Source organism: Varanus komodoensis, unplaced genomic scaffold, assembly GCF_004798865.1.
Source record: "Varanus komodoensis strain SLA01 unplaced genomic scaffold, ASM479886v1 scaffold42, whole genome shotgun sequence".
Classification (NCBI taxonomy): domain Eukaryota; kingdom Metazoa; phylum Chordata; class Lepidosauria; order Squamata; family Varanidae; genus Varanus; species Varanus komodoensis.
The window spans coordinates 6,512,095-6,533,626 of NW_025335972.1; the positions used below are offsets into that span (position 1 = coordinate 6,512,095).

General features: G+C 50.6%; 1 protein-coding gene across 1 annotated transcript; it reads right to left on the minus strand.

Moving 5' to 3' along the window:
- Window positions 1–1,115: 1,115 nt before the first annotated feature.
- Window positions 1,116–18,274, minus strand: TUBB4A (tubulin beta 4A class IVa). The gene is made up of 4 exons (XM_044443667.1): window positions 18,135–18,274; window positions 7,036–7,144; window positions 5,444–5,554; window positions 1,116–2,839 (listed from the first exon to the last, which is right to left on the minus strand). The coding sequence occupies exons 1-4, from the start codon at window positions 18,189–18,191 to the stop codon at window positions 1,782–1,784; spliced, it is 1,335 nt and encodes a 444-aa protein (XP_044299602.1). The 5' UTR covers window positions 18,192–18,274; the 3' UTR covers window positions 1,116–1,781.
- Window positions 18,275–21,532: the final 3,258 nt, after the last annotated feature.

Consider the following 21,532-nt stretch of genomic DNA (forward strand, 5'->3'; position numbering starts at 1 on the left):
CAGAGGGTAACCCATGGGCTGGAGGCCAAAATCTTTAAGAGCACTGAATCTCTGGGAGGACACCAGCATCCACCATGCTGCTGTCCGTGGGCACTTGGTAAAAGAGATTCAAGGACTCAGATTAATTCTGTTGCACCTGATCCACCTGCCACTGCACACCCTTAGACCTTTTTGCCTGAGATTTTTTCCTGAAATCAATTTCCCTCCTTTCCCCTGGGCTTACATCTTTTTTTATAAGGAGGGTTGCCCTTTGGAGATAAGGTCCTTTAAACAAAGACACACACACACACACCTTTTCTTTCTCGAGAGCAGGTGTAGATTAGCAGATGTACATTTGTGCATTTCTTTTTGTCCTGTGGGCCTTGGTACCTAGCACCACCCCGGGCAAAAGCCAGCCTATGCATCCATCCCGGCTGGCTCTGCTTCATACTAGGCTTACACCACGGCTCTGCTGAATCATGTGCACACCTCCTTGAGGCTTGATCAAGGTGCAGCAGTGGCACTGGAACTTTACGGAAGCACTGCATGAGTCCTGCGTCTCTGATGCTTGTGACTCACTGCTTTCCCACTTACTGCAAGTGCCCTGCCTTAAATCCATCTGTACAAAACTAAGATACCCCCACCTTACATGTAACAAGACAAAATAGTATTAAGGATGCCAAGCATGCTTCCATTCCAGTTATGGCAAGAAGGAAATTTTAAAATCGATCATTTCAGCAGTTTCAAGAATGCCTGAATGGGTTCCTTCCAGCACACACAAATAGTTGCTCAGTTCAAGCTTCCCCAAACTTGTGCCCTTCAGATGCTGGACTTCAGCTCCACTCTGCCCCAGCCAGCAGAGGCAGAGACCAGGAATGCTGGGGACAATTGTCCAGCCTTCCCAAACCTGGAAAGCACTAGGTTTGGGAAGGTGAAAGGCCCTTTTAGTGAAGGGCTCCTTCCTTGTATTTAGTACCAAAATGTTTTGAGAATTGGCACCAAGTAAAAGGGGAAAGAGAAAAAGAACTGGGTTCTATGCCATGCCGATGGTCCTGGGTTCCTGCAACTCAAATCTGGCCCCAGTGGATTAGTCTTGCTTTTAAGGAGGATTAAAAAGACAAGCTCAGAAAGCAAGGTTAGCCTGTATCCATTATTCAGTAGTTTATTGTGGAGACATATAACTGCTTTGACAGCAAACACACTAAAAAGGGGGACCACTTTTCAGCCTAAAAGACAGAGCCCCATTCCCCCTCAAACCAACCCCCCTCAAGTTCCATTAATCTTTTCTTTAAGCCCAGCATGGATGAAAACAAAAAAACAAAATGCAAAAACAAATGCAGGTTACAAGTTAGTGCATACTCATCTCTGAAAACAAACAAAAATAACACACATGACCATACACAGAACACTTAAGGACGGACAGACATCGCCGCAGGAGGGGAGATGCACTGAAGCATGGGCAGAGAGGAAAGAAAAGGGGGTGGTGTGGGTTGGTAAGATGAGAACATGTATTGGTGGTGCTTGTAGCAAGACTTACTACCCCCGCCGCCACTCCTGAACGGGACCCTGAAGCCTGCCAGACCATGCCGCCCCAGCAGTCCTCCATGCATCATTCCGGCTTGTGGAGTGTGGGGTGGGCAGGCGGAAGGGCTCAGAACACTCCACTCGTTAGGTTGGCCTAGAATGTTCAAGCCTATGCCAGCGCAGGCAAGATGGTCCATTGGTTCAGGAGACTGGTGGGAACAAGGAAGAGTCATGGGGAGAGGGGGAGAGAAAGAACAAACGAACGAACGAGGAGCTCCTCATGCTACTTCTTCCTCTGCCTCCTCCTCAAACTCCCCTTCTTCAGCAGTGGCATCTTGGTACTGCTGGTACTCTGAGACCAGGTCGTTCATGTTACTTTCAGCCTCTGTGAACTCCATCTCATCCATGCCTTCCCCTGTGTACCAGTGGAGGAAGGCCTTGCGGCGGAACATGGCGGTGAACTGCTCAGAGATGCGCTTGAAGAGCTCCTGGATGGCTGTGCTGTTGCCGATGAAGGTGGCTGCCATTTTGAGGCCACGGGGTGGGATGTCACATACAGCTGTCTTGACGTTGTTAGGGATCCACTCCACAAAGTAGCTACTGTTCTTGTTCTGCACATTCAGCATCTGCTCATCCACCTCCTTCATGGACATCCTCCCTCGGAAGACGGCTGCAACTGTCAGGTAGCGCCCGTGACGGGGGTCGCAGGCTGCCATCATGTTCTTGGCATCAAACATCTGCTGCGTTAGCTCCGGCACAGTCAAGGCTCGGTACTGCTGGCTGCCACGGCTGGTCAGAGGAGCAAAGCCAGGCATGAAGAAGTGGAGGCGAGGGAAGGGCACCATGTTAACAGCCAGCTTGCGGAGGTCGGCATTGAGTTGCCCAGGGAAACGGAGGCAGGTAGTCACACCACTCATGGTGGCAGAGACCAGGTGGTTGAGGTCCCCGTAGGTGGGAGTGGTGAGCTTGAGGGTTCGGAAGCATATGTCATACAGAGCCTCGTTATCAATGCAGTAAGTTTCGTCTGTGTTCTCTACCAGCTGGTGCACCGAGAGAGTGGCATTGTATGGTTCCACCACTGTGTCAGAGACCTTGGGCGATGGCACAACACTGAAGGTATTCATGATGCGGTCAGGGTATTCCTCCCGGATCTTGCTGATCAGCAGGGTCCCCATCCCTGAACCGGTGCCGCCGCCGAGAGAGTGGGTGAGCTGAAAGCCCTGGAGACAGTCACAGCTCTCTGCTTCCTTCCTGACCACATCTAGGACGGAGTCCACCAGCTCAGCTCCTTCTGTGTAATGCCCTTTGGCCCAGTTGTTCCCGGCACCACTTTGACCTGAACAGCAAAGCAAGAGTTTGGGGATGGGGTGCGGGGGAGGGATCACAGAGGTTTGGTTCATTGTGGGCCTTTTGCAACTGCACATTCAGTCCCACCGCTCCCTGCTGCTTTTCTCAGTTTTAGACGTTCTCTTAAAGCAGCCCCTCCCCACCTGGCAGCAGAGGGCCAATGCCAGTGGGTTGGCGCACCCATTCTGGACACCAGCCTGAACTTGAGAAGAGCTATCCATGACGCTGGAACTATTGTGGGTCTGGGGCTTAGCACTGTGGACGCCTTCTTTCAAGTTCAGACTGGTGCCCAGCATAGGGACACTGTCCCACTGTCGCTGGAGCCAGAAGTCTCCAGTGCCACCCGAGGCTCTCCAGGTCTGTTGGATTGCAACTCCCATCATTAACAGCTGAGTTGGGCGGCTCCTTCCCACACTGCACACTGTCCTGAAGTGCACGTCCCAGCCAAGCATGCAGCACTGAGCTTGCCATTCTTCCCTAAATGGAAAGGGGAACAGGATGCTGAGTAAGGAGAAACCCCTTGATATTGTAACTTCTCTTGCCAGAGGGACTCGCTAACTGAAAGTTCTTGCCATAAATATGGGCGAAGAGCTTGTGGCTGTCCAGATGTTGTTGGACAGCAGCTCCTGGCAGCCCTAATCCACACGGGCGGGAAGGATGATGTCCAACAAACATCTGGAAAAGGAGGCATGTGGTGCGGCCCTCATTTGCATGTCCCTGGAAATGTAGCTGAGGATGGAGGCCCCTCTTCACAGCGAACAAAACGTTTCGCAAGACATCTCCTGTCAATGTCAGGTCACACACTGGAAGCCTCAATAGAAGGCAGTGTTCAGTGCTTTCAAACCCCTTCCCTACAGGAGAAAGGCTTTGTGTAGCAGATTCAGCCATGATAAGGCTTCTAAGTCATCAAGTTTTTTGCTTTATGCTGCTTTGGAAAAACACAGGTGACCTCTGTGAAAGGCTCCCGCATTCAGGGTGCGGTGCTTTCATGTGCAGCATGAACAACTGCTCCTTCTGCCTCCTACCGTTTACTCATGCAATGGTGAATTGCTTTCTTGCAAAGGACAACAGGTTTCAGAAGGCCCTGTGCTGACGCGGAATTATGCATACAATGCCTTCTTATTGCAAGAGAATTTTCCTCTTGAGTAATCTCTTTGCCTGGGTGCAGTGATCTGAAGTGCCAGCACCCCACACCCCAGAGTTGCAGAGTCTGAATGTGGGACAAAGACATGCAGTTAACATGATCTCTGCGGAACTAGCCGGGACCTATGACCACAAAAAAGCTGGCTTCCTGCATTATAGGATCTCACCACTATACCTCAACCTGACAGACCCTAAAATGTTCCGTTCCAGAAGACTTCATCTCGCTCTCCACACCCCCACACCAGCCCCAGCCCCCTTCCCACCACTGCAAACCCAGTCATGCTGCAAACTCTGCAGGGATAGTTATCAGAGGTGGGTGGTTTATTGCTCACACCTTCCCTCACCCCAACCAGCGCACCCCACATGTTGCCAGTGCTGGGGCTTGGGGAATCCGCAAAAGTCCAGAGAGGGCCAAGAGAGGTTGCTGCCTTATTCCATCATCTCTTCCTCCAGGTACCCCTGTAGGGTGAGCGTGGCTTTATACAAGAGCTGCTTTGGTGGATTGCATGCTGAATCTAAGAGCTGCAGTTCTTAAACTTGGGGGCAAAGCAAATAGTAAGGTCACTTCTCCTAGCATAGGGCTCATCATCTGATACAACAGTGTTCAAGGTCTCCCAGATTTTGCTGCCCCAAAGCAATCTGCACTTGAGAAAACTGCTACAGCAGCCCCTGCCAGATGGAGGCCAGATGTGGCTTCCCAGGTGCATTGAATGAAACCTCCATAAGCATTCAGCCAGGTTTATGGGAGCTGTTGCCCAACACCTCTGGAGGGGCGCCAGGTTGAGGGAGGCCTGCTGCACAATAGGGCCAGAGCATTCAGCTTCTTTTGGTGGCCAAATCCTGAAGCTTTCAGGGCCAGGCACATTCCCAGGCTCCACTGGTCCTGCTGGGAGGACCTTGAGCTTCATTTGGAATTCCATATTGCGTGGGGTGGAGGCAGTCCTGTCCTGAGCATCAAGGAAGATTAGATGTCCCAAAAATATAACATGAAGGGCACCACCTGGAAGCCACTGCAGCTCATCAGGTACTCTTGCAGCCCACTGTGAACCCTTGGAAAGCACTTGAGCTTTTGTGGGTGCAAGCATAGGCATGTTAGGTGGTGTAAGATAGGATTACACTCTTCAGTTTCATATATGCTTCTGAGTGAGCAGCATATATACTCCTTCCTTGTAAATGTCCTGGAAGGCAGGCTACACAGAAGATCTTAAAACTGTCCCTTGCCCCTCATTTCCAAGCAGAGATTAAAATCTGATCCCCAGTCCAAGCTGGACATGGTATCTCTTAAATGACCAGTTAGCAATTTTTTAAAAAATCTTGTGTACTTGGGTTAGAGCTGATTCATCTCCTCAAAAACTGGAAAGCCTCAGGTCTAAGGCAGTGTGTTAAAGGACACACATGTGCACATACAGAGACATACATGAAACTTTCTGAGCACCTTCTAGTTTCTTACCAAAGACGAAGTTATCAGGCCTGAAGATCTGTCCAAAAGGTCCAGACCTGACAGAATCCATGGTGCCAGGTTCCAGATCAACCAAGACAGCTCTGGGCACATACTTGCCACCTATGGGGAGAAAAAGAACTCTTATGGAGCTGGTTCGAAATAATCCACCTGGTAGCAACAGTCCCCTCCTCCAAGAGATCCCTCCAGCATTTGCCCAGACTAGTGCATGGCTGAGCAAATCGGCTGGTTCAAAGGGGAGAACAAGTTCAGAACTGCCTCCGCTTCCGTGAGCATTTGCATCAAGCGCAGGCAACTCAATGCCCTCTAGATGTTTTGGGCTACATCCCCCATCATCTCAAACTATCACAGGGTGATGAGAGTTATAACCCAAAACATACGGAGGGCCCCAGAATGCCCATCCCCAATAGACACCCTGTCTGCCCTCAGCATTGCTGAGAGCACCCACAGCCTGGAAGCTTTCAGGACTCCTGCAGGACAGCTGCACCGTGCGGTGCCTTCAGACCATCCCCGGGGCTCTTTGCAAAGATGAGATGCTTCGGCAATAGGCTGCTTGCCATCATCACCTCCCTGACAGCAGCCATGAGAGATGGCGGGGGGCTGCCACAGGCTGTTCTATCCAGGGTTCACGGAAAGGTCTCTCGGCACAACCCCATCCAAGGGACAGGTCACGTGGGCAGCTGCTCGTTCCATGAGCCGGTCGATGACACCACCATTATTGATTCCTTTGCTTCCAGCATGTCTCCTGCACCCACAGCCCTTACTCTGATCTGCACTGGATACACGGGGATGGGCTGGTCAGGGACTAGACTGACAGGGAAGGAATAGACTACAGGCCGGAGGGGCAGGAAGACAGGAGGTGGCAGACTGTGGCAAGGCCATAGTGGAGACCAGTGGAGAAGGACTCTTAGCCCTCCCCAGCATGGTATTCTGCAGATAGTTTGGATGACCACTCATGCTGGCTGAGACCCAAAACATCTAGAGGCCACCAAGCTGGGCAATGAACTACATCAGTTGGACTGCAGCCCAGTCACAAACTGAACACTGTTGTAGCACAGTGCCAGCCAAGCAGGGGAAAGCACCGCAGGATCCTCACTCCTTGTACCTGCACACTGCAGCCCTGTCCTAATCCGCTCAATAACCGAGAGAGCTCCAACAGCCAGTGCAGCGTAGAGGCTGGAGTGTGGGCCCGAGTCGCAGGCTCCAGCCCCCACTTGGCCTTGATGCTCACTTGGGTGACTCTGGGCCAGTCACTCCCTCTCAGCCTGGCCTGCTCCACAGGGGTGCGGGGAGGATAAAGTGGTTATACGCACTGCCTGGGGTTCCGTTTTTGGAGGAAAAAAGACAGTGTATCAACCTAATAAATAAGTATTTGGTGGCTCAGAAATGTAATAAAGGACTGGCGAGTTCCTGCTTATTTTTGCCCTTGGTGGGAAAAGCATTCTTGGCCCAAAGGAAGAGTGGTGAAGACACTGTGGAGAAGAGAAGGCAGCTGACCAGAGAGGCCTCTGGACAGCACAGCATGAGAAAAGAGAGACCACCTTCAAGCCCTGGAGACAAACCGCTCCAAAGTGGGAACAAACCTGAGGCCTCGTTGTAGTAGACGTTGATCCTCTCCAGCTGCAAGTCACTGTCCCCGTGGTAGGTGCCAGTGGGGTCTATACCGTGCTCATCGCTGATGACTTCCCAGAACTGTAGGAGGTGTCAGGGAGGACAAAGCATCAGTGGCAGCCACATGTCTGAGCCCTCCCAAAAGCTGCATCCAGCACGGCCTCATGTGAAACAAGCAAGCGCTTTCACTTGCTTGTGTGCGCATGTGTGTCGTTTGCATGTTTCCACCGGGCAAGAGGAGGGGCACTTCTCAGTGGAATGTCCTCCCATGTTAGCATGAAGGGGCCGTGCAGGTTTCCTGCTTCAGAGGCATCAAACACATGAGACCTTGCCCTCCGTCAGGCTCTCGGGCTGGCTACCCTGGCAAGGGGAGGCTTTTCTTCATGGCAGCCGGCACTCTCTGTCCCGCAATGCCTGTGGCAGGGCAGAACCATGAACTGCGATACCACCGAGGGGTGAGACCGGGACAAAGGCACAACCCAGCGGTGCAGTTTAGTACCAGACCTCCAGGGAATGCCCCTGTGCACGCTTGTCCTCTATGGACGGCTCCTCCCTGCACCTATGAGGGAGAATGCCCAGCAAGACGTTCATCTGACACCAATGCCAATCCAGCTCTCCTGTATTATCAGGGTCAGTCCTATTATCAGGCAAAATGGGGAGGCTGCCTCAAGCAGCAGATGCTGGGGGGCAGAACGCACTTGGCCTCTGTGTGTGGCCTGCAGGGGGTCTTGTATCCATTGCCTCAGCCAGGAAAATGACTTGGGCGGGTCCTGTGTCTGGTACTCATTTGTCTTACACATTCTCACTGAGACACAGGATTTCTGTATGAGTACCTGGTGGGTCAGTTCATACAGGGCAGTGGTCTGTCTAGAATGCCTTCCTCTTAACAGCCAAGCACACATGCTAATGCTTGAAGGGGACACGTGGCAAGAAAAAGAAAGCTGTGGCAAAGTGAACTGCCCACTGTCATTTGCTACTAGGGACCTTCTCAGTGAGGAACCCCAAATATAATTCTGAAGCAAGCAGTCAGGCTTTCTAGAATACAGTTTGAGGAACACCAACTTACTGAATTTCTCCAGTTACCAAGGGTAAAAACAGGAAAGAGCAAAGGCAAGCCAGTGTGAAGAGCAGCAGCAGCCCTGATGGAATCGTGCTTATAGAGGGAAGACTATATAGACTCCAATCTATATAGACTCCAATGCAAGACTCCAGTCTGGTATTTATTTCACAGATCACTGCATTCTCCATACCAGAGACTGCTTTCCAAGTCACAGAAGCCACTTCATTTACAGTGCTCTCCACAAAATACTCCAAGGGAGACCATTCTTAGATTAGTTCCCCCACCTGCAAATTGTCTCCACCCACAAGCATTCTGCAAAGAGGTTCAGGCCCACTCAGAGAGAGACACAACATCCCCGTGGCAGAGCAACTGCAGACTGCAGACCGCTCTAGGATCAGTCCTGGGCACTTCTGGCTGAGAACTGGGAACAATTCCCAGCCGCAACTCTGGAGAGCCACTGCCAGTGAGCTTAAACAACACCTGGCTAAGGCAGCTCCCCAGGTTCTTATACATCACATTATTCCTGCCTGTTGGACTGGCCATTAAGAGGCATTCCTGTGTATGCACCCACTTGAAAAATGGCAAGAAGCCACCAAGAGCATTAGTATCACACCGCTTGTATCTTTTGCCCAAGGCAGATACATTGTTAATACAGCTCCCTGCACATACATGGTCCCCTCTCATATTATGTTTCAGATGCATTATTCAAGCCCAGGACTCACACCCAGAATTTAAAGTAACTCAGCAAGGGGTCGCAGTTATCTGAACCAAGGGATAAAGTCACCCTCAGTCACAAAGGCTGCTGCATTGAGAAGCCTGCTTGCTATGAAATAAGAGGCCAGCTGGGATCCCCAAAGCTCTGACAAGCTCTGCACACTTCTTACTCAGACTGAGCTCGTGGTGGTCTGGTGCAGAAAGCGGGAGGGACAGGGCCATCTGTATGCTTTCTGGCCACACTGAAACTGTGGGTTTTGACCGCACAGGCTCAGAAATGTGCCAAAGCCTTAAGGGCCAATGTTGCAGCCCCAAAGCAGCCACCACTTGCACCGTGCACCAGCTCATGCAAACGGACACCAGATTTCCCTGCGGGGAAGCCATTCTGGGAAGATTTTCTTCTTGCAGCCAGGTGCAGCCAGGCAAAGGAAGAAACGAGAAACACAAATGGGGAAGATTATGGCCCAGACTGCAAAGGAAATGGAGGCCGCAGAACTAGAAGGCCCAAGCAGGTGTGGCTTCCAGGGCACTTTGAAGTCAGCTAGTTTGTGGTGTGTCTGGGGAATCTAGAGCAATGGTCCTCAAATATATATGCCAGGAAGAACTAAAGTAGCCTTCCCCAAACTGTGCTTTCCAAATGCATTGTGGGGATGCTTCAAGTTGCAGTCTAACGTGCCTGGTGGGCACTGGGTTGCCTATCCCTGGGATAGGGTTGAAAAAGCCATGCAAAAACCAAGCCCTCATGAAGGATACACCCTCCAACTAATCTGTGCGCCTTGCAGTAAGCAGATGTATTGAAATGACTGGCAGAGCAGCAGGGACAGTATGTTGCACCACACAATTGCATTATTGCAAATACAAGAGAAGCATTTTGCCAGCGACTTGTTCCCATGGATTCAAGCCAACTTCAGGAGGGGATGGTCATGCCAGAGAGGCCAAGATCATGAAGAAAACTCATATTATCAACGGCAACCCACAATCGAGGCTGTCTGGAACCAGAGATGCTGGAAGGAAGCAAGGCTTGCCATCTGCTTGGGAATCACAGACAGTATGGCACATGCAGGGTAGGGCCTTCCCATCAATAGATGCCAATGCAGGAAAGGACTTTGTGCTGAATGATCCTTCGCTAAACCAGGAAAACGTCCTTGCTTTGCTTCTCAAATGAAATATTTGCCTGCCATCAAAGCACTGCTTTCATCCCGAGCTTAATGCTACCTTTGCCTTCCCACAGCTTGTGCTTCTGGCCCTTTAGACTGGGCTTAAGAAGTCTGGACATTTCAAAAAGTCTCTTGTTGACACCACCCCTTTTGCAGGTTGAAGATCGAGGAGGGTTGCTCCGGATACCCTGCAGCAGGGTTCTTATGCCAGCCTTCTTGGACATAGTGTGCCCCCTACATGCATCCTGCTCCTGGTTTGAATTTCAGATCCCCTAAGTTCCTGCAGGCATGGCTAATGGGTTGTAATGCTGGGAAATGTCATCCAAATCTTTTGGGCTACACCAAGTTGGGGAAGACTGCCTTACTCTGTGCCTTGGGGTGGCTGGCACTGCAGCCAACAGGTGCAGGGACATCCCAGGAGCACCATCACGGTCACACCTCTCAGCTTCGGCTTTTCTGGTGGGGCAAATGAGAGCTAACATTAACTGGGCTCTCCTGGAAGTGCAAGAATACTGCCTGCTGTACCGGCTTTAGGTAGTTCTCGAAAGAGGGAGACACACCTACAGCTTGCATGAGGCCCCAGGCATTCGATCCTATGCTATCATGGGCACAATAACTTTGTCTAGAGGCAAGGACACCATGGCATTACATTAGATGCACACCGACTGACCTCAGGTGGAAGGTGCCACAGCCATGTCATTCCCCTGAAAAGGACTCGGTAGCATAAGGCCAGGCAAGAACTACTGTCTGTGGCTGCCTAGATGGCACAGGGACCCAAGCAATGGGTTCTTTCAGCATCTTGAGTTGCCAGATTCAGAATGAATCTGAGTCAAAGGGATCAACAGCGACGCAGAAGGCAGCAAGGGTGCAATGCCGATGCCCGCCCTTTTTCTTTGGGCTCCTCTTATCTTTGGTACCCACAAGCCACCAGGAGAACTGGGCACCTGAGGCTACAAATCCAGGGCCTGCCAGATTTCTGACTAATGCAAGCCCTGCTGAAATGGATTCAAGCGGGGGGGGCAGGGGGGGAACAGCAGCCACCCAATGCAGAAGGGCAGGAGAGCTGCTGCGCATGGATCATCTCCACCAGCCTCCTGCTCTGCCCACAGCAGCACTGAGGCCTGCTTTGGCTCACAGCAGAGCGGGTTCAGACACTCTGTTCCGTAAGTTGCCTAAGACGTCTATGCAGTTCATCTGGAGTGAAGAAAAAACTGTTATTACTAAATTTATATCCCACCTTTTTCTTTTTTAAAGAACTCAAGGTGGCTTGCACCATTCTCCTCCTGCTGCTCTCCATCTCATCCCCACAACAACCACCATGTGAGGTAGGTTGGGCTGAGTGTCTGTGACTGGTTCAAAGTCACTCAGCTGACTCTATGGTGGAGGGGACTAGAACCCAGACCACCTGAGCCTCAGTTCCCTGCTCTTAACCACTATACCACACTGTTCTCCTGCTAACTTAGTTATATCATGGAGGTCTTCCATATGCAGGGCTCTCACCTCTTCCTGTCTGTCACTTGATGATAACGGCACCTGCATGTTTCAGTGGGCCACCAAAGAACACACACCTGGGTTATTCCCATTATCTTATTTTAGGTAGCATCAGTCTGCTAGCCACCAGTCATTAAAGGGGGCTTCATACGAACTACTCTGTGTGGGGAGTTTCTTGGGGTAGCACTGTCCAGTCTACCCTTACCCACCTGTGTACAGTTTCTCCTCACAAACATCCAGCAGATTTTCACAAGAATGACTTCTCTATGTGTCCAGCTGGTCACTAGAAGTTGTTTGCACGCAGCTCCAGCCATGGCCTCCTCACTGTGTTCATTCAACAGAATGATGGGGCCCCAGGCAGGCCATTAAGTGTTCACTAATCAAGGATGGAGAAACGAGCCAATGTACATGCACGGGTACACTAGCACAAGGAAATTGGCTGCAAGAGGGGGAATCTTTAGTTCTGTTTTGCCATCAAATGGGGGTTGAGTAGTGGTGGTGGGAGTCATAGCTGCATTTCATCACTTAACATTATGTCTATTACTGTATTAGGAATCTTGTCTGATTTTGTACTGTTTTATTGTTAATAGTGTATTTGAATTTGTATTTGCCATGATTATATTATTGTGTTTACATTGGTTTTGGTTATTATAAATTGATTATATTATTGTCTTTATTTTGTATCTTGTCTTGTAAGCTGCCCAGAGAGCCCCATGGGCTATGGGGTGGCATACAAATATAATAAATCAAATCAAATCGTTCCCCATTTCTTGCCCCCTTCCATTTACTCTATTCCCACTGAGGTGCTTTAGCTTAGAAAAAAGATGAGTGAAAGGGGACATGCTAAAGGGACTCAAAATTCTGCATGGCATGGAGAAAGTGAAGAGGAAACATTTCTCTTCCTCTCCCAGAATACCAGAATCTGATGGGAGTCATCTCATGAAGCTGACTGGTGGAAGATTCAGGACAGTGAAGGAGAAACCTTTCTTCCAATAGCAAACCATGAAATACACTTGTGTGAGATGCAGCGATGGCCACCGGGTCTGGAGAGCCCCCAGCTTGAACAAATTCATGCGAAGGTTATCAATGGCTACTGGTCCTGACCAGATATACACTGTCTGCAGTGTTGAAAACAGGGTGCCTGTGCACTCCAGCTGCCGGGGCACTTGGGTAGCAGGGTACTGCTGCACTCCTGTCCTCTTGTGGTATCACATGAGCAGCTGGCCGGCTGCTGTGAGAACAGGGTGCTGAAGCAGGGAGACCCTGGTATCATCCAGCGGGTTCACATGCACAGCCATTCCCTCTTTAATAAGCATCTTTGTCAGCAGCAGTGGAAACAGCAGGAGGCCTGGCATCAATCCTCCCCCCACCTTGCATCCTGCAGCACGTGGGGGGAGGGAGAGATGCCTGTGACACTGGCGAGCTTTTACAGAAGGTGCCCGGAAATCCTTGCTGCTGCCTCCTCCTGCAAACAGCTCTGTGGGAAGAGAGGGCAGCCAGCACTTGATTCCCCTGCCCCAGTCCTCGGAACTGGGCTTTGGGGAAGGAACGCAACAGCAAATCCCTTGGTTTGCGTGCTGTCCAGCCTCGGCGCAGTCTTTGGCACCTCCAGGAGGAACTGCCTGAAGACCTGGAGAGCCACCACCAATCGCTTGATGTGGCGTGAGGCAGCTCTTGTCTGCTGCGATGGAACTGCATGGGTGGGTGCACTGGTAGCACTTGGCAAGTAGGCCAATGGATTTATGCAACCTGGGTCAGCAGGGAGGCAGACGTGAACTGGTTGACACAAGACCCCCAGATCTTTTTATGCGCTGATCCCCACATTAATGGCTCTGGGGCTGAGGCTGCTTCCCTCCAGGAAAAGGCCAGCCTACAGGAGCAGGAGCGGGATTGGGAGCAGGGTCCTGCTTGCATCAAAATGCTGATATTCACTCATGCTATTTTGAGAGGAAGGGGCAGCAGGTAGCAGGACTATCTCGTACTGGAGGTGGCCAAAGAACCTCCTTGAATGAATGTTATTCACAGCTGCCTAATCTAGGGAACTGCTTTGGACTGACTTACTAGAACTTTGACAGCCATTGACTGGTGCCAGACACAAGTGACATATAAATTCAACTGTGTCCAGGAATTTGCACTGAGTACCAGAAGGGTCCAGAAGTCACAGCACTTCCACAGAAAAACCCACTCCTGCTTACTACCTGTCTTCCTGCCAGTGGCTGTTATATTAGCTGTTTAATTTAGGGCTGAGGGATATTTAAAACAGATAAACAGAAATCCTTGTCAATCTACTAGCAGATCCTAACCTACCTTCTGACTTAGTGAAATAAACTGCTCCACACTGCAAAATTTCCTCTCTACAGGCTCACATCCACAAAAATTCCCCAATCTTTTACACACACAGCAGCAATGCAGAAGTCTCAAGCTGGCCTCCCACCTGACAGAGTTCTACTGCAGCAGGGCAGTGATTAAAAAACTAAGCTGTGAACAAGCATGCATTTAGTTTAGATTTCACCTTTGTCATAACCTCACTGGGTGCCTTTAGATTAAGTCTGTTCCAACTCAGCTCTGCCTTTCCTTCTCTCTTTTTAAATATGGGAAATGAGAATACTGACCTACCTGTTGTAAGGACTGCTAGGAACATGAGCATGCTTTGAGTACTCTAATTCACTCAATTAATGCCAAGTATACTGGAGCTCACAAACTCCTGCTAAAATGGGGACAGAACTGCAGTTCATACTTGCTCCCAAAAATCTATTCCATTGCATGCACGTGTCTCTTGTTCTCATCAGTTGCTGCTTCGGTAATAAGCTGTAGTTGTTACGACTTAAGCCATTAAGATTAGTCTCAAAAGCCCCCCGCCCAGCCAAGTCTGGCCCACCTCCCACCACTGCAAGCAGGACACCTGGCACAATCAGTCCCCAGCCACCTCTCTGCGCATGCTGCACCACGGCTCTGAAACGGAGCCGCTGTGTCAGTCTTTGCCTCCCCACCCCTCACTTGCTGCAGGAGCAGGAGCAGCAACAGCGTGAGTGGCAGGTTCTATTTATACCCGATGCCTGTGGAACGAAAAGGGGGTGGGGAAGAGCAGAGCCAAGCAGAGGAGAGAACTCAAGTGAGCATGAAGACGTCTCCACATCTCCTTGCCTCTTCTCCACACGGCCCCGCAAGAAAAGCAGCTAGACTAAGAGGGAAAAGCAAGCACCGCAGTCATAAATCCAGTGCAGAAGCAGACCGCCTGACATTACGCTGGGCAGTGGAACCAAGATGGCTGTCAGGCTTCCCTCAGGTCACTCACCAGGCTGCAGCAAGGACTTAGCTTAAGCAAGCAGGGTTCACTGACCCACTCAGAGACAAATCCTCCTTCTCCAACACTCTCCTCCCCCACAGTTCTTAGGCATGAGGATTTGCTGCTGCATCTCAGAACAAGTCCTCTCCTCAAATTAGGAACAGGGCCCCTGGTTTCTGTTCTCTGGTTTCCCCAAAAGGAGCAGCCCTGATCCAGCATTACTCTCCATGGGTCAGAGCCTTAACACTGAGAAGGGCTTTCATTCTGACCACTCACAGGCAGCTCTAATTAGCATCCCGTGGCCTGCCCCAGGTGGATATTTAAGTCACTCCCAGGGGAGGGGGGCACACTGCACATTCTGCAAGCAACCTCGCTGCATACCCATCACCATGTACATTTAAACTGGGGCGGGGGGGGGGGGGAGGCAGCTGCGCCTTTGTTCTGAGGGAAGTACCCAGCCAGATATCATTACCATAAAGGGCGAGGCTACTCTTCAAGTGCCTTCAATTCTGTGCAGGATCAAGCCAGCGTGTCCTGGCATGCTGACTGCTCCACAGCGTTAAGTGGTGTGGAAGCTGGGAATATCAGTGTAACAGAAAGCCTGTCGGCCTATCAGAGCCTCACCTGCTCCTGCTGCAACTGCAATGACCGTCCAAGGTCAGGATGAATCTGCTGCCTCAGGGAAGCACACTGGGCCTGCCCGGGCACTGAGTCTGCATTCATCCAAGTATGCTGAGCAGATAAGTCTTTAAACCCTCTCTGGGTTCTATTAATGCCATCAGATCCCCCAGTTTAGCCCCGGGTTAGACAGATGTTTAAGATGGGGGAGGCAGCAAGGTGCGGATTTCTGCAAGAGGGGCCACAGCGTCATCTCCAAGGGCACTGCAGCAAGGCGGCTGCCAGCCAAGCAGACCAACTACTCTTTTAGCAAGCAAGACATGAGAAAGTGCAGGAGCGAAGAGCCTGGGGGGACAAGGGTGCCTTAAAAACAGAAGTGGCCCAACAGATACATGCCTCCCCACAGAGCGCTACAAGCTGGTAGCCCTGAGTTAGAAACAGAATTGCCCCTCCACAGAGGACTTACTCAGTTCTCAGATGGAGGGAAAGTGAGCTTAGTAGCAGTGACTCAAGCCTGGTTCTCCCTGAGACAATAAACCCCTGCCTATGCTATACTGCAGAAAGCCCCTCCACAGAGAACGCAGGGGGTCAGGGCTGCCGTTTTTTGTGTGGAGGAACTATATTGTAGAAGCATACACACAAGCCTCACACAAGCTTCTACCAGCAGTCTTCAGTGGTATAGCCCTGACACAGATGCATCCCCTCAAAGAAAGAAAGACCAACACTCTTAACTGATTCACTAGGAAGTTGGTGTAGCAGCCCCCCCCCCCCAAGTGCTCTCCCACCCAACAGTCTTTTCTGAAGTAGATGGAGAACCTACATCTTTGGGTACTGGTGGTGGGAAGAAACTATCAGCAGCTCCCAAGTGAGATCACAAGGTCCACCCATTCCTGCTATCCATGACTCCTACTTGCATTACTAACAAGGGTGGAGTACTTCTGGAGAGAACAAGAGGAAGGTGTGCTGCATCTCTGACTTACTTCTTCAACCCTTGGTGAAAGGTGCACATCCCTTTCTCGGGGTGGGGAGGACAGTGGGAGGTTAATGGAAAGGCAAACATCACCAAGTGAGAGCTTTCTAAAGCAGCCTAGAAGTGAAGACGAATCTACTAGAAGTGCTTAATAGGCACTGATGGACTCTATGGGCATTTCCAACCTTCCCCAGCCTAGTGCCTGCCAGATGTTTCAAACTTCGGTTCCCATCAGCTCCAGTCAACATGGCCAAAAGTCAGGAATGCTGGGAGTTAGGGTTAGTCTAAAATATCTGCAGGGCACCAGCCTGAGCAAGGCTGACCTACTGCGTCCCTTCTAACCAGAGCCAGCTCAAGATGCAATTAAAATTCCTGATGCCCACAAGGGCTACTGAGATCTATTTCCAGCCAGGGCAGGGGGTGGGGGGTCAGGCTAAGCAGGAGTGGCATCCAGCAAATGTCAGCCCAAGAAAGCCATGCCATTGCTGAGGAGCAGTAATCTTAAGAGTGTGCGGTAACAGTGCCACCATGTACAGTCCAAGAAGAGTGCCAGGCACAACACTCACGCAAGGTGCAGCTGTTTGTGGAGGGGAGGGAAGAGGCCTGCCTTTAAGGCAGTGTTCTCTGGACACTGTGTACCTGCTACAATCCTCCCACCACCAGTCAGAGGCCTCCGGATGTATGGAGCTACAATTCCCATCACTCTAAATGATAGGAGTTATAGTCCCACTGGGGGAGGTTGCTGTACAGCATTCTAGTCTTCACTGTGGGATGGGACAAGTACAGAGTTACTATCCTGCATTCACATGTAGCCAGAACCTGTCCCTCCAACACATGTATGCAGCCAAAGAGAAAAACCAATTCCTGTGGCATACACGCCTGGAAGTTGAAGCTTGTGTGAACCAATTTCTGGGGCTGGTCCTGCTGCAAGATGAAGCCAAAAGGGCTGCATTCCTCTTCTCTGAGCTCTGGCTTAGGAGTGGCAGGTCATCACAGCCTGTCATAACACAATTTTCCCACCATTCCTTGAGAGCAGGATAACCTAACCGACTGGATTTGCACCGAGGGCTCACAGATGCCCAACGAGACAGAGCCGCTGGTCAAGGTGCGTGAGAGGGCGCGCACGTGCGCGGACCCCAGCACGCAAGCACCGCACCGCACCGCACCGCAAGAGAACGCACCCGGAAAAGTGCGGCAACGAAGGAGGGCAGCGATGGCAGGAGATCGCTTGCTCACTCCCTTCCCCCCGCCTTGCTGGGATTTCCTCCCGAAGGGTAAGGATGGAAGCCATGTTGGCGGCCGCATTGCAGAGATCCACCCAGCTGGCCACACGCTCCCCTGCTAGGAAGGCACAGGCGCGAGGCTGACGCTTGGGAGGGGGCTGGGCTCGGGCCAGGCAGCGGGTCCACTGCCCCTTCCCCGCTGCCGAAAGCGCCCCGTCAGCGTTCCCCCGGTCCCACCCGCCTAGCCTGTGCTCCAGGAACCATCCGGCTACAGCCATCCCCACCGAGACGCAACTGCACTGGAATGCGCGAAGGGAAGGCTGATGGGCGTGGAGCGGGAGAAGGCAAACCCGCGGATTCCGCTGCCCCGCTCGGCCGCCAAGTTGCAGCCACAGCACCCACCCCCGCCGCCCCGAGCGAGATGGGGCCGAAGTCAGCAGCTGCCCTCCACGGAGACAGAGGCCCCAGCGTCCAAGTGGGAAGCGAACGCATGGGGCAGGGGCGGGAATCTGGCCCTAATTCGTCCTTGTCCCCTGCTCTCCCCGCCCTAACCTTGGCCCCGATCTGGTTGCCGCACTGGCCAGCTTGCAGGTGCACGATCTCCCTCATGGTCTCTTCGCAGTTACTCCCAGCTGCGCACGGGGTTCAATCTCGTTCGGTGGCTTCGTGAATCTCACTCTCCGCCCCGCTGCTGCGATGCGCCTTAAATAGGAGCCGGCCTGGGAGGGAAGGGCTGGCGCGAGCTACTGCGCATGTGCGAAGGCCGTCTGCCAATGCCATACCCTGCCCCACTCCGCCGTGCCTGTCGCTGTTCCCCCTGCTTTACCAGGCTGGGTAAGTGGGTTCGCCCAGCGCCTCTCTCGGTGGGTGGGCTGCACGGAGTTTTGGACAGTCGAGATCAGAAAGCCTGGAAGACATGGTTGTCCTCTTCTCCGTGTGGGTGGGGAAGAAAACATGCCTAAAGACATGCTCTATTTATTTCACATATTGTAGGGCCCTGTTCTGCTGAACTCCAGAAGTAATCCAGGGCTTTTGGACTGGAAGACTGGGCCATCCTGTGGAGGTGTATGACTGGAAGTGGCCCAGCACCTCTCCTGGGGTGAAGGCATGTTAGTTCCTTATATTGCAGCCGTGCCCTGAACCAGATGCAGGAACCACCTTCAGCTCCTATGCTGATCATGGGCTTGAAGACTTCTTTCTTTCACAGCAAGACAAGCTGTGGCTCCCCCTGCCCCCTTGCATGCAAACTCAGATGCTCTTATTTCATTGTGATTTCAGAAAGATATTCTCTGGACAGTTTACAAACTCCAACATTTAGTATTGGGTGTGGAAGCCCTTAGAACACTTTTAGGAGGCATTCCTCCATCCACCCTGCCTCCTGGTTAGAATGCAGCATTGATAGTGTTGAGTGAATATGCTGGAGTTTTCTAAACGTTGGGAGAGTCAGCGCATACAAAAGGAAGTACTTCATATGGTGCATAGTTAAACTGCAGAATTTGGTCCACTGATTTGAATGGCTTTAAAAGGAATTTAGGCAAATTCTTGGATAATATGGCTGTCAGTGGCTGCTAGTCCTCATGACTGTATCAGACCTGTGGCACCAGTGGAAGTACACTTGTGCATGCCTGTTGCTAGGGAACTTGATGAGCAGGAGGGTGCTACCACAGATATGTGGGCTTCCTTTTGAGACATCTGATTAGCAAACTGTGCGAACAGAATATCAGGCCTTTGGTCTGATCCAGCAGGACACTTCTTATGTTCTTATGCCGACGAAGAGTCTGTCCATCAGTGTAATATGTTGTTAAATGATGGTGCAGTGGCAATAATTTATATTGTTAATTTATATTGTTTTATTGAATTCTATTTATTTATGGTTGTGAGCCGCCCCGAGGCTTCGGCGAATGGGGCAGCATATTTATTTATTTTATTTATTAAAACATTTTTATGCCGCCCCATTCGCCGAAGCCTCGGGGCGGCTTACAACAATAAATTAGATCCACATAAATAAAAATTAAAATATATACATTAGCATAAAAAAAGCATAGAAGTCCCCTAAGTAATAAATAAAATTCCATGAGGATTCCATCAGGGAACAAATATGCTTGTGCTGCTTGATGGTCTACTGCAGAGTGTGCTTTTAGATATACTCTTGTACAATAAAACAAACACGTCTGTAGAACATCTCAGAGTTCAAGCATTAAAACTGAGTCACATAGAAATCCCATGGAGTGGAGCTCTTCCAACAGTGTGGCAGCTGGACTCAGTGGCCCACAGAGCACCTGTGCAAAGCTGTGTGTGCGTAGAAAGCCTGCTGATGGTGCTTTTGCAGGGCATAGCACAGGTGGCCTTGGCTCTGTGGGATCCAAAGTCTCATAATTCCCCTGAGAAGGCCTGTAAGCTGCTGTTCTCAGTTCCCTGGACTACTGCGACCAAGGGGGGAAGGAAATAAAAGCACACAGTAAACAACTGGAGGGCTGGATTGAACTGGCAGGACTTGGGAAGTGGTGGGCAGGCTACCACTTTGCTCCCTCCCACCCACCCACTTAGAACCACTGTACGATTCAGGTAAAAACAATGGCTCAGTCAGATAAATGCTTTCAGACATTTTTTTTGGTCTGTCTCAAGTAAGCCAGTTCGGAGAATAATGAACAAATCCTGCTGGGCAGGGAGTTGCAGAACTCTGCTCTGCTTGCTGTGTTCATTTACTCTAGAGTAGGCTGTTGTGCTGACAGTTCATGAATGGGTGGGAGAACCTTACAGGTCTGATTTTCCCAAACTTGTGGTTCCCAGATGTCATCATCTCTGGCAAGCCTAGGTAATAATAATAGGAATGATGGGAATTGTGCCTGGATGTGCACATGATAGGCATGCCATGAGTGGAGCTGGGGATCAGACTAGATGGCCTGGGAGACCCCTTCTCACTCTGTTTCTGTGCTTCTAAACTATACTTGGACCCTTGGGAAGGGCTGGATGGCATGGATGCTTGTGTGCTCTACGAGTGTTTCCTCTGGAGTCAGGGTGCTCAGGATTACAGCCTATGTTAGAATGGAAGCCCCTGGTTGCATTCAGACATAATGACATGATTTATAATTATGAGAACAAGCCTCAGCCTCTCCCATGCATCCGCTGGTGTGGCCACATGGAAGAGAAGGGAAGTTTCCACTTCTGTTTTAGGTTAACCTCAGTTTAATGTGGCATATGAGCTATAGACTGGCATTTATCATAGCTATGTTTAGTTGAAACCAGCTTGCTTCATTACCTGTAGTTAACAAAGGCCGCAGTTTGACTTGGCAAGCTGCAGTTAGGCTAAAACAGAAGGAAAAGCTTCTGGACTCTTCACACTACTCATGACACCTGTGCAGCCCATGCCTAGGCATGTGTGCCCAAAGCAAGTCATACTGGACTTGCTCTCTAATACAGAGACAAGCGGATTTCAGGCTTCCTGAATCTTCCAGGAATCTACATGTGTTACTAGAACTTGTTCATACTCGTATCATCAACCAACCAAACAACCAACCAACCAATTCTTTATCTGGTCATTGACCAGCAAGTAAAACACAAAATTACAATTAGTTAAGATAAGAAAAGTTAAGATAAGAAAAATACAGTTGTAGATGCAGTTATTCTAAAAGGAATCTAACAGCAATTAGAATTAATTCTATTGTACAAACTATTGAGCTGTACTTGAGAAAAGAAATAAAGAGAGAGAATAAAGAAATAAAATCGGATCAATCTGATAAAAGCATCTTAAGATAAAATACATTAGAAAGATCAGGATATTTATGCCAGTCACCTGTACTATAAACTTCAGGAATGGGTTGTAACTGAGAATATTTTGTCTGACAAGCAGGCTTTGGAGAAGGCCACTCAGTCATTGACCATGCTTTAATGGTCCAACCTCTGGTTGAGAAACACTCCTCTGGAGCACATTCATCATGCTGTGCAGCATG

Bases quoted from the DNA above. Each gene is read 5' to 3' on its own strand.
- TUBB4A (XM_044443667.1), bottom strand. From the start codon at position 18,191: ATGAGGGAGATCGTGCACCTGCAAGCTGGCCAGTGCGGCAACCAGATC. The intron at 7,145-18,134 runs GTTAGGGCGGGG...CACCTCCTACAG, and splicing joins GCAACCAGATCGGGGCCAAG to TTCTGGGAAGTCATCAGCGA. The intron at 5,555-7,035 runs GTTTGTTCCCAC...TTCTCCCCATAG, and splicing joins CTACTACAACGAGGCCTCAG to GTGGCAAGTATGTGCCCAGA.